This window comes from Camelina sativa, chromosome 8, assembly GCF_000633955.1.
Source record: "Camelina sativa cultivar DH55 chromosome 8, Cs, whole genome shotgun sequence".
NCBI lineage: Eukaryota > Viridiplantae > Streptophyta > Magnoliopsida > Brassicales > Brassicaceae > Camelina > Camelina sativa.
The window spans coordinates 1,695,859-1,712,555 of NC_025692.1; the positions used below are offsets into that span (position 1 = coordinate 1,695,859).

The 16,697-nt window shown below is 34.4% G+C and overlaps 3 protein-coding genes across 6 annotated transcripts; all 3 read left to right on the forward strand.

The window, feature by feature from the left end:
- On the forward strand, positions 2,787–4,618 carry LOC104705579. The gene is made up of 2 exons (XM_010421603.2): positions 2,787–3,256; positions 3,536–4,618. Exons 1-2 carry the CDS (start codon positions 2,879–2,881, stop codon positions 4,370–4,372), a joined length of 1,215 nt encoding a protein of 404 aa, XP_010419905.1. The 5' UTR covers positions 2,787–2,878; the 3' UTR covers positions 4,373–4,618.
- Positions 6,023–9,926, forward strand: LOC104705580 (4-substituted benzoates-glutamate ligase GH3.12). Of its 3 annotated transcripts, none has more exons than XM_010421604.2 (5): positions 6,023–6,201; positions 7,706–8,038; positions 8,133–8,234; positions 8,322–9,097; positions 9,204–9,766. In XM_010421604.2, the coding sequence occupies exons 2-5, from the start codon at positions 7,755–7,757 to the stop codon at positions 9,764–9,766; spliced, it is 1,725 nt and encodes a 574-aa protein (XP_010419906.1). In that variant the 5' UTR covers positions 6,023–6,201; positions 7,706–7,754. The 3 variants fall into 3 exon arrangements, with proteins under 3 accessions (XP_010419906.1, XP_010419907.1, XP_019083795.1); XM_010421605.2 differs by having other exon boundaries at positions 7,745–8,038; XM_019228250.1 differs by lacking the exon at positions 6,023–6,201 and having other exon boundaries at positions 7,755–8,038; positions 9,204–9,926.
- LOC104705581 (ethylene-responsive transcription factor ERF113) lies at positions 11,189–15,348 on the forward strand. 2 transcript variants are annotated; one of them, XM_010421607.2, is made up of 2 exons: positions 11,189–11,803; positions 14,617–15,348. In XM_010421607.2, exons 1-2 carry the CDS (start codon positions 11,710–11,712, stop codon positions 15,159–15,161), a joined length of 639 nt encoding a protein of 212 aa, XP_010419909.1. In that variant the 5' UTR covers positions 11,189–11,709; the 3' UTR covers positions 15,162–15,348. The 2 variants fall into 2 exon arrangements, with proteins under 2 accessions (XP_010419909.1, XP_010419908.1); XM_010421606.2 differs by lacking the exon at positions 11,189–11,803 and adding an exon at positions 12,732–13,001.

Here is a 16,697-nt window from a genome sequence, read left to right on the forward strand (position 1 = left end):
TTGTCCAGAGCTAGTAGTACAAGATTTGTTTATTCATTCATCATTACTCATTTATATTCTCTAACCAAGATCGTGTTATATCTATGTTTTAAGATTTTGTTCTAACTGTAGTTTTTAATTCTTGTTTTTAAACTAATCCGGTAAAACTCCAATATGTTCATGTGTTGTCTACTTTGTTCTGATTTATAGTATTTAATCTGGTCTCTCTTCTTATCATATATTCTCGTATGTTTTCTCTCTCAAATGATTTCATATCTATATGCTATGGATCTACAATAGTATCACTTTTAGATTTCTCTTTTCCTTTTTAGCCTGTCGCCTCTTTCATTTCCTTAATATTATATAATATTATAGACTTTAAAATAGGTAGTAGTAAAAATAACATGATCTATATAAGTATACTAGATTAGGACCCATCCATTGTGCGAATTTAAATTTTGTAAATTAAATTAAATTTAATAAAAATATATGAAAAATTTATTATACATTATTTATAATTTTTTTGCTATAATACAATGATTTATATCTATATACAAATAGTTTATGTATGTTACTATTTATAGTGTATTTTTTATATCTAGGTATACTGTATGTTACAAATATATTATTTATCACCACCTAGAAAATGTCTATATGAACAAATTAAACCAACTATTATATGTCTTTTTACTTTCACTTTTGCATAGTTTCCTTAATCACTAAAATTGTTGGCTCAAAAAATTTTGAATAAAAAATAAATTATATCATAATTGTGTATAACTAACTATGGAGAAAACCTCGGTTCTGTCCTCTTCTCCTATGGAGAGAACCTTGCGTCCAACCTCTTGCACCATGGAGAGAACCTTCGCTCCGCCTTCCTCCCTATGCGAGATAACCTTGCGTCCAACCTCCCCCACCTTCCTCCCTTGGGGAAATAACCTTGCGTCCAACCTCTTCCACCATAGAGAGAACCTCGACTATGTCCTCCTCATGTGTGGAGAAAACATGTTCACGTCTTTTAGCTATCTTAAAGTGGCTTGATCCAGCAACCAATGAAACTAAAGACCTTTTTACAACGTCACAAAATCTTTTGATAGTAACTAATATTAAATTTTCCAATGTATTTCATAGAAGTTTCTTTGACACATGATGATGTAGCCTCTGTCTCCAAGCTCCTATGGATCTATCAAGAACGATTTATGTTTTTTCAATCTATCTATGTTTGTTGTAGGCTTGTGTTTGATTTTTATCCAACTATAAGGTTGATGACATTCTCCTCTTTATCTCCTTTTGAGATTGAACGAATGATAACAATTATGTTTGCACAAAAAAAAAAAGGTTTATGACCAACCAATCAAGGTTGAGAAATTAGAAGTAAACTAATTTGACATAATTAATGAAATAATTGAAAATTATAAGCACGGTAATATATGAATCTCAAGTAATTTATAGATGAAAATATAAATTAAATAAAACAATCTTAAACTACTACAAGAAATTTTAAAATACAGTATTAGAAAAAGAAGATGCATATATTAATCTTCCATTTTTTTTTATCAACATATTAATCTTACCTATTCCAAATCGAAAAAGTAGAAAGTAGGAGTATATTTTGGTTTAAAAAAATAAGGAAATTTGTCTTCCCATTAAAAAAGTTTAACCAATAGAACAAAGTTGAAAGCAATATTTTTGAATAAATTATTTTGTTAGATGAATAATATGAGATGATTTGTGTGTTATATAGAAGTGAATATTTACATTTTTTAGAATTAATAATTTTATGTATATTTTCTTGTTTCCCGCTTTTTTGTAAGACGTACTATCGTTTGACGATAATAATGATTTCTGTTTAGTTGATCTAGTGTTATATAATCTCTGTTATTATCTTGCATTTGTGTATTCATCTTTTTTTTATGCTTCTTGTCTTGCAAATTAATAGAAATAATAATAACACCGTTAGTAATTTGTTAATATCAAAAACCTAAGTTATTATTCATAAAAAAATTTGTTAACACTTCAAAGTCAAAGATTGCGTAGTATGCATTATGAAATTAAGAAACGAAACAAAATTCAAAGAAACGATGACGAAAATACGTGGTAATATCTAGGAATCTTTATATATAGTTGCTTCGATTAGACAACAAACAAATTGCCTTCATGACTTGTTCAAAAACAATGATGTGTCAAACAAAAGGTTAATAAAAAACAAAGAAGAAAATTTAACCAAGAAAAACAAAAGTAATCGAAATTATTTTGTTTGGTCAAAAATATGTCATCATCTATTTGCTTATATAATGGGGTGTTCCTTTTCCTTTAGGATTAACAAAGTTTTTTTGATATAATAAGATTATAGTTATCTTATGTCATCATCTAATCTTGAAAGCCGTGATTTCTGAACGTTAAAATTGACATGTGTCACTATCTGATGTGTTACTAACTTTGATATGTGATTTCTGATCGTTAAAACTGATACGTGTCACGATCTGATGAGTTACTAACTTGAATATTTAATTGATAAAACTGTCACGTGTTACGATCTGGTAAATTTTTTAACTTTAATTTCTGGTCGTTAAAAGTAACACGTGATCTGGTGAGTTAAGAACCAAATTTTATATATAATAAAAAGATATAGTGTCTAAATCATTACCAAAAAAAGATATAGTGTTTAAATAATTAAGTGACTGAACTAGGCCGATAATGGGCCAACTTGTAGGAAATTTAGTTACACCAGGCCCAATTAATAAAAATGCCCATTTAAATTTCCTTTCATTTAAAAAGTATCACAGGCAAGGCGGTGTGCTTTCCTTCCTTCCTTCTTCTTCTTCTTCTTCCATAACTCTCGCCCAATCGATTTTGTGTGTGTGTTTTTTTTTTCCAATTTCTAATTTGCTTCTTCCCAATGGCGTCGTCTTCTGGATCAGCCGACGAGGATTTCCAATCTCGCGTTGCGAAGAGCTTCGGATCCCTCGCCTTCTTTCGTCCTTCTTCTTCCAAGTTTTCTACTACATCTTCTGCTCCGCCGTCGCGGCAGCAGCAATCCGGGTCGGTGTGGAGTGTCTCCGGCACAGAAGTTGAGAAACGGGAGTGGAATCGAGATTCGTACGATAGGGACGAGATTCCTTGTGCGTCATCGTTCGACGAGATTTTGAGACAGCAGAGGACCTCCTCTCGGAAGCTTTCGGAGGATGATCTCAAAGATATTGATGGCGGCGAGGATTTTGATGGTGACTGGAGTATCAGAGCCTCCATGGGCCTTGACCGCACTCTCGACGATGAGGTAATATCAATTTTGGTCTCTTAACCGTTGTTTCTCATTGCTTCGCTAGTTAAAATTTAGGGGAACATTGTTTGTTGTTGGTCCTTCTCTTGTGGTTTTGGTAGATTCGTATGAGAATTCTGAGTTTGAAAGAGCTTTGAATTTTACTATAAATACATATATATTGGTGTGTGACTTTGGGAGTATTTGTACCTGAATCTTTAACCTATATATGGCTTGTTTGTAGGCAGTAGTTGTCGCTTCATTGATAGTTTCTATGTATTATGCTTCTTTGCGTAGGCAGAGGAAGATGAGTATGATAAAGTGGCACTAGGGAAAGAGGATGACGTTGAAGGTTTGTCTATGAAAGATTCTCTTTCGGCACAGAAGTTGAGAAACGGGAGAGGAATTGGCTGGACTCGGGATCCTCGTGCTAACTATGTTGCTGCACAAATTAGGCTCAAGGAAGACGAAATCGAGGCCAATAAACTTAAAGCTTTTGTTACCAAACAACCCTCGGAAAGCAAAGAGCCTCACTCAGGAGGAGAGTCATCTAAAGCTGTGCCACCAAAACCTATACTCAAAAGGAAGGAGGATACTTCAGATTCAGAAGCAAGGACAGGCAAGCGAGTCAGGTTTGATGTTGTATTTGAAGAAACATTAAAGAAGCCTGAAGATACTTCTACTACCTCCTCAAAAAGCATGTCTCATCAAAGTAAAAATGGTGCTAGGGTACCGGATTACCTGCTAAATCCTTCCAAGTACACCCGTTACACCTTTGATCCATCTTGTGAATTGAATGATAAGTCCCCAACAGGAGAGTACATGGACATTCCCAAGTCTGTAGAAGGATTAGAAACTTCAGATTCAGAATCATTCAAGAAGGTGTCCTTTATTCCACAGAAGAAGACCAAGGACGTAAGAGAAGACGGTAATAACTGTAGTGAGGCAAAGCCTACTGTAGCTGGAGAGTTAGCAAAAGATGAGAGTCCAAGTGCAACAGAAGATGGGGTTACTGAAATAGGAGAATTAGAGAGTGGGGTTACTGAAATAGGAGAAATAGATAGCTCCACCAGTTTCCAAAAGAAAGGTCGTCAATATCGTGCCAAGCCAAGTGTAGATGAAACAGTTGTCTGATCGATTTTCCACGAACAAGTTGGTTGAAAACGCTGGAGGGAGATGAAGTTGGTGTCCATGAGATACAAACATGTAGCATCTTTTAGCAGCACATGTAATAAATTTTTATTTCCTAGACTTCTTTTTTACCCAAATTAGAGACTATATACAGCAAAAGTATGGTAACATAGTAAGAAACAGTTTGCCTTTGAGAGTGGTAGATAGAACACGCAGAAGAGATTCTAAAGCTACCTCAATTTCTTGGAAGCTATCTTGACCAGAGAAAGATGTTTGGTTTCAACCCTGGTGAATCGTTTCTGGGTAGATTCCAGGGTGGTTTTGAGCACGAAAACTGTAATCTACTTGTGGATGAGGAAGACTGCTTGATCATGGAGAGAGCCTCCTTTTCGTGAGGCAGGGGAAATAAAGATTTGTGAATTTGTGGAACTTAATGAGCAGGTAAAAGTCTGTTGATGCTTTGAAAGAAGGTAACGTCTTCTTGTTTTCTTTCGATTTAGTTCAACTTTAGATTAAAAACCCCATGGGTTCCATTTGTTTGCTTTAAAGATATTGCAAGCAAAGCTCTCGTTAGTTGAGCATTGGCTTATTGTTCCTTCAGTTCGGGATTCTGTTTTTACGGGGTTTCAGCTTATGGTTTGATCAAAAGTCCCAGTCGTTATTACAGTGTTTGTTAATCCGAAGATAGACTGGTCTGAATATTTCTGGTTGGTTTTAAATGATATGCCTATCAGCCTATATGTTTGTATTACGAAAACAGAGGAAAAATGGGAGGGGCGGACACAATAATACTGTTGTTGAGCCTTGAACGACTTTCATAAACTCTTTTGACGTTATTATGTGAACATGGATGACTCAGTACCACATATACACATATATCATGGATAACTCTTTTAACCATGGCCTCTTCATTTCTGCGTACGGATGCATGTATAAGATGTTACATTTTACTCTAATTTGACATTTATGAAAGATACGTGTGTTTTGGAAGGAAGGACACACCAAAAATCCGACTTGGTGTGCATTTAAAAGTCAGATGAAGATGGAGACGACTTGGACGTTTTGTTTTCTTTAAATCAAAATTGTTGTTTGACGTTTTGCTTTAAATTAGGAAACGACGTTCAACGCTAAGGTTTTACTTGGAATATCGTTTTCATATTCCAGAAAATTTCTGGGTAATATCACTCCAAGGACCACACGGTTCCACAAAAATTGAAGTCTTAGTTGGAAGGTCAACCTCAAACCGTTGTGTTTTTATCTTGGATCCGTTCAGAAATTTCAGTGCAACTAGAAGCAACACATAAATGCTGCCATTTAATAAAATTTGCTTAAGAGGTTTATATAAATAAAAAAATTCCTCAGAAATCTATCAAATACTAATGTTTCAATTTTCAAACAAACCGAATATTTTTATAGTTAAATTAATAAATTATTAATATATAAATATAAATTAACATTTTAGGATTCTCTTATATAAAGATTTTTCTAAAAAAAAGTTAAGAACGGAAGAGATTACAAGAGAATAAATTTGGTTTTTTCCTTTTACGGCAGTTGTATTCATTTAAGATGAATTAACAATGTTTGGTTTAGTTGAAGAAAAAAACACATGGTACCGTTGGGTAGGATAAGACTACGATTGGAGGTTACACGACAACCATTTAATAACATCAGTGATACCACTGGATCGTACTGCCTGTGCTATGGTCTCTTATTGATCTTTATATTTTTGTTTTGGTTTTTGGTTTAGTTTCACAAAATTTCCAATAGAAAATGAATCCATTGTAATTGAGTGGATCTATCTGGAGAGAAGAAGATACGAGACTCTGTCGCAGGTGAGTTTGAAGTCTCTTGCTGTTCAATTCGTGGTCTTTTTTCTCATTATCTGTTAACTTTACTGCATTAACGAAACTATTCTTATTCCAAAATAGATATGGTTACCAAACCGGTACATATTTGAAACGAGTTCATTGTTTATGTAATATGATATTGAAACTTCGTTTGCAATTTCTAGTCTTCGATCATAACGACTCACACAAGTGACAACTAAATTTATTATTTTATATTTGACTCTCTGTGGTCTTCGTGTATGTTGTTTTTTTTGTTTTTGAGTAAATGACTCACAGTGAAGAGTCTTTGTGTATGAATTTTTTTTTTCTTGCGCAAATTTTTTTAGCAGAATTTGTAAGTGCTAGAATTTCATTGAGAGTTTCTCCTTAATTTCCTCGCGTTTTCCTGACTTTATTGAATCAGATAGACAGATACCAACAAAAAGAAAAAGAAAAAATAGCTGAATTGTTGACTCCTGAATAATCGACAATATGGTACATTTACCATCCTGTATTATTCACCAAAAGTTATACTTATAAAACTATGTTACCACCCATATAATACACAACTTTCAATTTTATCAGAGTTTTCCTCAATGGATTTTAAAGTTTCAAATGTGGAAGGAAAGCTTAGTACGCAACTGATACAAAAACACGTTGCACAAAACAAAAAAAAAAAAACTGACACAAAAACAATAAAATCAAATCACCTAAATGATAGTTCTAAGACTAATCGTGTTTCGTTTTTACACGTTATATACGTAATCCGTTAGCAGAGTCACTCTTTATAAAAATGAAATTTTGATTATGATGTGAATGTCTAAAAAAAAAATGAAATTATGAAAACGTGAAAAATATTAAAACAGCGGTATATAATATATATGTCATCACATTTATATTCTAGAAACTTAAGATTGGTATCACTAGTACCACTCTGACAAGTCACACATTTGACAGTAGTGCACATAATAATATCAAAATGTATCTGAGAGTCCCCATGAGTTTGTTAAACTAATTTTCCATGAATCAACATATAACATATTTCCATGGGTCCTTAGATGACAAGATTGCCGTTTAAGTCTCACACAAACTACACATGAAGTCTTTGGAAACCCACGACAGTACATTTTCCACAAAACGAAAATTTCCACGAAAATACATTTTCCATGAATCTTAGTTAAACAAAATAATTTCATCTCACATGCCTAATGTTCCTGTATACTCTTCTCATATACATATAACACGTGTATTTATGTACTCCAACTAGTTTTTTTTTTTTTTTGGTAAAAAACTCTCCAACTAGTTGGAAACTTGTAATACAAACAAATGACACCATTCACACGCTAAGGTCAGAATTGTATAATAATCGGAATAATCAATTAAAGCATATCATATTGTGTTACTCGGTCGAGACTTCTCGACAGTTATTAAATATCACTTAAATATTGACCGAGACTCACGAACTGCCAAATCCGTTTAATTAATTAGGTTTTTTTCTTGCTATATATAGAAACTAAGTGTCCACTCTCTGATTCCATATCAACTAAAGAGAACTAAAGATGAAGCCAATCTCCAACACCAACGAAGAATTTGAGATGACGCTGAAGAATTTAAATTGGAACGTGAAGCAAATACAAGACAACTTGTTAGAAGAGATAATCACACCCAACACAAATACAGAGTATCTCCAACGTTTTCTCCCCGAGAAGTTCGACAAAGAGCTCTTCAAGAAAAACGTACCGATCGTGACCTATGAAGATATTAAGCCTTATCTCGACCGTATCGTTAATGGAGAGTCATCCGATCTTATATCGGCCCGACCTATCACCGGTTTCTTGCTAAGGTACATATATATATATATATATAATCTATATATAGTATTTTTTTTTTATTCCCTAAAACAGCTACATGCTTAATTGACGTGTAATGTTTTGTAGTTCGGGAACTTCAGGAGGAGCACAAAAGATGATGCCATGGAACAATAAGTACTTGGACAATTTGACATTTATCTACGATCTTCGTAGTCAAGTAATAACCAAGTAAGTGTAACATGTTTTTCTTATATTGTTTGACGATTTTTAATTGGATCAGACCGATGATGATAAATCTCTTCTTGCTCTGTTTAGGCATGTGAAAGGTGTGGAGGAAGGAAAAGGGATGATGTTTCTCTTCACTAAACAAGAAATCATGACTCCTTCTGGCTTGCCTGCTCGAGTCGCAACCAGCAGCTATTTCAAGAGCGACTACTTCAAAAACCGGCCATCTAACTGGTATTACTCTTACACGAGCCCTGATGAAGTCATCTTGTGCCCTAACAACACCGAAAGTCTCTACTGCCATTTGCTCTGTGGCTTAGTCCAAAGAGACGAGGTTGTGAGAACGGGTTCCATCTTTGCTTCAGTCATGGTACGAGCAATCAAGGTTCTTGAGAATTCTTGGGAGGAATTGTGTTCAAACATCCGATCAGGTCATCTCAGCAACTGGGTCACAGACTTGGGTTGTCAAAGCTCTGTGTCTTTGGTCCTTGGAGGGCCACGTCCTGAATTAGCAGACGCAATTGAAGAAATATGCAACCAGTCTTGGGAAGGTATAGTCAAAAGACTCTGGCCAAACATCAAATTTATTGAAACCGTTGTTACGGGTTCAATGGGACAGTACGTTCCAACGTTGAACTACTATTGTGACGACTTGCCTCTCGTTTCAACAACCTACGGTTCCTCGGAGACTACATTCGGGATCAATCTAGATCCTCTGTGCAAACCTGAAGATGTTTCTTACGCTTTCATGCCCAACATGTCTTACTTTGAATTCATACCTACGGATGGAGACAACAACGATGTCGTCGACCTTGAAGATGTGAAACTTGGATGCACTTATGAACCCGTGGTCACAAATTTCGCTGGTGAGCTTAAAAAAATCGATCATGACTTCAATAAGATGCTTGTGAATATGTTTTTTTTACATGGTTTTTACTAATGTTTGTGAATATGTTTTCATTTCTTGTTCAGGATTGTATAGGATGAGAGTGGGAGATATTGTATTGGTGACTGGTTTCTACAACAATGCACCTGAGTTTAAGTTTGTAAGAAGAGAGAACGTGGTCTTAAGCATCGACTCCGATAAAACTAATGAAGAAGATCTGTTTAAGGCTGTGGGTCAAGCAAAGCTAGTACTCGAGTCATCAGGTCTCATTCTAGAAGACTTCACCAGTTATGCTGACACCTCGACATTTCCTGGTCACTACGTGGTTTACTTGGAAGTAAAGGCCAAAGAGGGAGACGAGAAGATGAAGAATACACAGCTTGAGCTCGACGAAGAGGCGCTCTCCAAGTGTTGTATGGTAATGGAGGAGTCGCTTGATAATGTTTACAAGAGATGTAGGTTCAGAGACGGATCGGTCGGACCTCTGGAGATAAGAGTGGTGCGTCAAGGAACGTTTGATTCTCTCATGGACTTCTTCATCTCACAAGGTTCTTCCACCGGTCAATACAAGACTCCCAGATGCATTAAGTCAGGGAAAGCCTTACAAGTATTGGAGACATGTGTGGTAGCCAAGTTCTTCAGTACTTGATTGTTCTTCCTTGGATAATATATATGGGTTCAAGTGATTTGTTGTGGTTTCAATAAATTTGATGTGTACTAGTTTGTCTAAATATATATTTTGATTAAGTCCTTGTTTAATTTTCTTCTTTAAGATGGAAACTAAAATAGAAACAGAGCATTTTATTAAATCTGCCTCTGGACCGAAGTTGGAAATGGTTTAGTTTGTAAGTAAACTTTGAGATGGAAACTTTAATGGACTTGGAAAATTGATAAAGCTTTGAGATGAAACCAAACCCTTCATTCCACTTCACCCACCTGAGCCCATGAATCCATGACTACCAAAATAACTAGGGGGACAATCCGGTTTTGTTTTGTTTCGGTTCGTTTTTTTTTTTTCGATAAAAATCGCTTTCATAGAAACGAAAACCAATTTAACCATTTGTAATTTGGTTTTGTTTTGGTTTTGATGTAATTCGGTTTAGTTATTTTGTTTCCGGTTAAACAACTAAATATATAAGTAATTATTTATTTAATATAATATGTTTATCATATGATAATCTAATCTATAATCAAATATTGGATTATTCAGTTTGGTTTGGTTCAGTTACACATTTGATCAGTTTTGTTTGATTTCGGTTTGATTTGAAAAATATGGTTTAAATTGGTTCGGTTTTTTTCACTCCATCGGTGAAGCTATAGCAAGGACACAAATGCATAATGGTGGGCCAGTTACTATCTTAAATCAATTTAAAACGGGTGAAAATCTGAAGCTCCGAGAATCTCTGTAAACTTGAAGCTCCGAGACATTTTTTTCAAAAACTTAGCTATGACATGACATGAGCAAATGCAACTAATTAACATTGATACCAAACAAGTTTCAAGTATCGCATGCGGAGACCTAAAGATCCATGTGATATCGTAAAGATCATGAACTTCTTCTTCCTGACCTCGGCCACCTTCAACCTAACCATTTCCAAAATTCTTATATTTTCATGTCTCCATATCCTAATTTCCACTTAGGTAATAGATGTATCAATTGATTTTGTGCATAATTATATATGTAAAGCAAAATAAATAAATCACAAGTTTGATCATTGTCTAGTCTTTCACTTGGTACCATAAGGTCCATAACAATAACACATCCGTTTTCCAAATCCTATTTTGTAGCATAATTTCCGTATTTGAGGCATACATATTCTATTAATATTGTGTGATTTTTTTTTTAATTTGAGCATAACAAATCAAATATACGATCAAAATTTCAAAATTTTAATGGATATATATATATAGATATAATATATGGTATTCAATAACCAATTAAAATATTGAAACGAATACAAATAAAAAAATATCAATGACAATAAAACAGTTGCAATTATTTATATTTGTTTTTTTCTAAAAAGAAAAAGAAGAAAGATCAGAATGTTGGATCCGCACTCATTCCTAATTTGTGCATAACACTGCTTGCCAAAACATGCGAAGCTAATAAGCTCCCAAAAAAAAAAAGATTGAGAAAAAGAAAAAGAGAAGTAGAGAACTATGAACTCAAAGAACGGTCCCACTCCGCACCATTATATATTATATCAACTTTTCTTGTAGATCCTTCTCTTTATAAAACCCTTTTGTCACCTCTTCTTTCCTCATAATATCACATCAGCCTTAAGTAAAAAAAAAATCCTTACATCCTCCCAGTTACTTGTTCATCACCTAGCCAAAGCTCCATGTCCTAGTCACTCCCAAGATTCCCTCTCCTACAACTTAGTTCCTTTCAAAGTCTATTGTACATATATATAGACACCCGTGCTAGCAGTTCTTTTTGTTTGTGTGTTTGTGTCTGTGTGTTTACATATACGTGTGAATTCATCATTTGTTGTAAAAGTGGATCGGAGGTATGGAAAGGGACCGGTTCCACCGGAAACATCGGCGGCGGCGGATGATAATCCGTCCTGGAACGAGACTGATGTCACCGCCATGGTCTCCGCTCTAAGCCGTGCCATCGAGAACCCGACAGACCCGCAGGTCAAACAAGAGCTTGATAAATCGGATCAACTTCAACAAGACCAAGGTAATTAAGTAATACTATACATATAGCTTTGAATTTGATCATCTGTCTCTAAGAATTAACAGCTAAGTCTTTTTTTTTTTTTTTGTTAGCTAGCTGATGTAACTTGGTTATATAATAAGTTAACTAACTAAAGACTTACTATTAACAACCCTTTATTGATTCTCTTAGTTAATAGTTAAATTTTGGGGGAAAAAAGGAATTTGTATAGGTTAGGTTCGAGTTGAAGTACCTCAAGTTCAATGCATCTGTCATTTAATTTACTTTCCGTAAAGAACTTTCCTTCTGTTTTTTGAGTTGAACCACCGATCAGGATACTACGTGTCTATCCTTTTCTTTTAATACATCTACTAGATCTTTTTTTCTTTTCAAAGTACAAGTTAGATATATTTTATTAACCTTAACCCTCGCAAACATATATACTTGCTCCGTTTCAAAATATAAGTTGTTTTTAGAGAAGTTTTTTGTTTCATAATATAGTATGTTTTCAAGTTTCTATGCAACTTTTAGATTAGTTTAGTATTTTATATTATGCAATATTGTTTCTGATTGGTTGAACTCTTTAAAAGTAAAGACTTCTTAATCTGCGTGATTTAGTTAAAACATTCTATATTTTGAAACGGAGGGAATATAACCTACATATTTCTTCTTCTTACCTAACTAGATAGAGTAATTTTGACCACGNAGAACGGTCCCACTCCGCACCATTATATATTATATCAACTTTTCTTGTAGATCCTTCTCTTTATAAAACCCTTTTGTCACCTCTTCTTTCCTCATAATATCACATCAGCCTTAAGTAAAAAAAAAATCCTTACATCCTCCCAGTTACTTGTTCATCACCTAGCCAAAGCTCCATGTCCTAGTCACTCCCAAGATTCCCTCTCCTACAACTTAGTTCCTTTCAAAGTCTATTGTACATATATATAGACACCCGTGCTAGCAGTTCTTTTTGTTTGTGTGTTTGTGTCTGTGTGTTTACATATACGTGTGAATTCATCATTTGTTGTAAAAGTGGATCGGAGGTATGGAAAGGGACCGGTTCCACCGGAAACATCGGCGGCGGCGGATGATAATCCGTCCTGGAACGAGACTGATGTCACCGCCATGGTCTCCGCTCTAAGCCGTGCCATCGAGAACCCGACAGACCCGCAGGTCAAACAAGAGCTTGATAAATCGGATCAACTTCAACAAGACCAAGGTAATTAAGTAATACTATACATATAGCTTTGAATTTGATCATCTGTCTCTAAGAATTAACAGCTAAGTCTTTTTTTTTTTTTTTGTTAGCTAGCTGATGTAACTTGGTTATATAATAAGTTAACTAACTAAAGACTTACTATTAACAACCCTTTATTGATTCTCTTAGTTAATAGTTAAATTTTGGGGGAAAAAAGGAATTTGTATAGGTTAGGTTCGAGTTGAAGTACCTCAAGTTCAATGCATCTGTCATTTAATTTACTTTCCGTAAAGAACTTTCCTTCTGTTTTTTGAGTTGAACCACCGATCAGGATACTACGTGTCTATCCTTTTCTTTTAATACATCTACTAGATCTTTTTTTCTTTTCAAAGTACAAGTTAGATATATTTTATTAACCTTAACCCTCGCAAACATATATACTTGCTCCGTTTCAAAATATAAGTTGTTTTTAGAGAAGTTTTTTGTTTCATAATATAGTATGTTTTCAAGTTTCTATGCAACTTTTAGATTAGTTTAGTATTTTATATTATGCAATATTGTTTCTGATTGGTTGAACTCTTTAAAAGTAAAGACTTCTTAATCTGCGTGATTTAGTTAAAACATTCTATATTTTGAAACGGAGGGAATATAACCTACATATTTCTTCTTCTTACCTAACTAGATAGAGTAATTTTGACCACGCATGTTCCTCTGTAAATTAGTTGTCTTAGATATCATTCTCTGTCAACTTTATGGTTGTCTTTTTTATCAGTATTTTGAGGTATTTCAACATGATTAACTCGTTTTTTCGGTGCTTTACTTATAACTTAGAAGCCAAAATGTCAAACGACTCAGGCGCAAAGTCTTAAATCAAAAATCAAGTCTTAGTTTATACTTTTATTTAGTGATAATCACAAAATCAAATTTTGTTATTTGAATGCTAAGTTAGATTTATATATGTCATTCTTGAACACACAAAAAAGGACACCCGAAAAATAATCATATATAGAAACAAATATCCAGTTAGTCTTTCTAAATACGGTAAAAACATAAAATTGGGAAACATTTTGAATTGATGACGATTCCTTGTGAGAATGGATCATAATTTGATTAGTTTTAGTTTACTTTTGTGGATTTTAGTGTCATTATGTAGCTGTTTGACTTTCGCTTGTTTGACAAGAAAAACGAAGAAAATTACGCTGGTTATTGAATCAATTACTCAACTCGAGTGTATGATTCAAGCTTTGTATAATTTGTATGATTTTGGTTCAGTACAAATGTCTAGTAATCCAAGATATACTTGGATTGCAGGACTGGTCACCCGTATATTTAATTCCATCTAAAAATGTAATCTTTTGAGAGGAATAGTATATGATATATTGTGGAAAGTTCGGACCATGAAATCACATAGTTGATGCGTTTAAGTATTATTGTAGGCATCATCTTTAGTTAATTAGATCGTTCATTTTTATGTTTCTTTGAAGTCATAAATAGTACTAAACTAATTAATATTCTCTTCAATTATTCTTTGCTAAAACTAATCGTTATAATCACACACGTCATATAATTCTTCTCATGCATGTAGATTGCACATGCAATATGTAATTAATTTTATTCTTATGTCATGTTCTGCAAGATCAACCAAGAAGAAGACACTATAGAGGCGTAAGGCAGCGACCATGGGGCAAATGGGCGGCCGAAATCCGAGATCCAAAGAAAGCAGCCCGTGTCTGGCTTGGGACTTTCGAGACGGCAGAGGAAGCTGCTTTAGCCTACGATCGAGCCGCCCTCAAATTCAAAGGCACCAAGGCTAAACTAAACTTCCCTGAACGAGTACAAGGCCCTACCACCACAACCATTACTCATGCCCCAAGAGGAGGTAGTGAATCAATGAACTCACCTCCTCCTCAGCCTGCTGATCCATCTTCTACTACTACTTCGTGGCCAATGACTTATAACCAAGACATACTTCAGTACGCTCAATTGCTCACGAGTAACAATGAAGTTGATTTATCGTACTACACGTCAAGTCTCTTTAGTCAGCCTTTCTCAACGCAATCTTCATCTTCTTCTTCCTCCCAACAGACGCAGCAACAACAACAACAGCAGCAGCAGCAGCAGCAGCGGGAGGAAGAAGAGAAGAGCTATGGTTACCATTATTATAACTATCCAAGAGAATAATCTAATTTTATATATTATCGGTCGATCGAATCAAGATTATAAGTCGCTACCATCTTCGTTTAATTTGTTTTTATTTTCGCAACCTTCGTTGCACCGAAATATAAATGAACGAGAGGCATGTATAACATTTTGTTTTTATTTCGTTATTGTTGGTAAAATTTGGATTTGCTGAAGTTATATTTGTTTTTATTTCGTTATTGACATGTTACGTACTCTGATCTGTCGGTCGTAAAGGTGTATCATCAATAACCTCAATGAACATGAACTGCATGCAATACACATATAGATAAAACTCCTAATCTTTATATAAGTTGGTGTTTGAAAGAAGGAAAGAGGTTTGGATTATTGATCAAGAAAAGTTATAGATAATAACATGGTTTTAACAAGACAACTCTAAATATCTAGTAATCATAAGTACCTAATATGCCACTATCCTGATTTACTGAAACAGAAATTAACGTGTAAATGCATCGTAACAACTTGTTTACATGTAGTAAAAGTAATATAACATGAAATAGGAACAAGATTACTATAATGCAGTATCCATGCTTAAATATTTTTTCCATCTATATATGAGTAAAATCATTAACCAAATTTGGGTGATAAGATTATTCCGTCAAAGCATAAACTAAGAGAAAAGCAAATTGAATTACAAAAAGACAAAAGAGGAATTTTCCTCGAGGTTTAGTCGTGGTCCCTCTCGATATAGATCTCCCCACACTAAGTAGTTCGCATAGACGACGCAGACGATACTTAAATGTTTTTTTGTTAGAGTTTTCTTTTTTCACGTGCAATTATTTTCTTAATATTAAACTTATAGGAGCTTGAAGGTTCTAAATTAAACACCGGTACACGAGATATTACCAGACTTTTAGAGCTTGGCGTCTAGGACATTGTTTGATCTGTATAGGATAAAACCATAGTTTCATTTCTTACATAGGTAAACATCGTTAATAGAAGAAAAAGACAGATAAGCATTGACTATAAGTCAAACAAATCTTCTTTGTAGTTTTGGGGAGAGGGGGAATCTTCTTTCTAGTTTAAGTGTGCTGAAACGATCTCTCACACGATCACTACGAATATCGCAATCACTAATCATTTAAAGAACAAAAAACGTGTTTAACCAAAAATATCGCAATCCCAAACCCAAAAGTGAGACTTATCTGTCCACATATTCATGTGTCTTTTTTTAGAACGCATTTTTATGTACATGCATCTATGCATGAATCGTACTTGATCGATTATATATATTCGTGGTTTATGTTTTTTCTCTTATTATTACCATTATTATTGATACATGTGACTATGTGAGAGTAGGACAAGCAAACTTGGTATTGAGATTTAGATCGAGCTTGCCCCACCAGAGATAGTACTTTAAACACCGTGTATCTCTTTTCATTATTCTATCTCGACTTTGATTGGCCTTCCTCTCGTGATCGTCTCAGAATATATTCTGCATATATTCCACATACACTATTCATTTTATCCATTAATATGACAAAATACTTACGTTTTTTTCTCTGAATCGTACGGGAC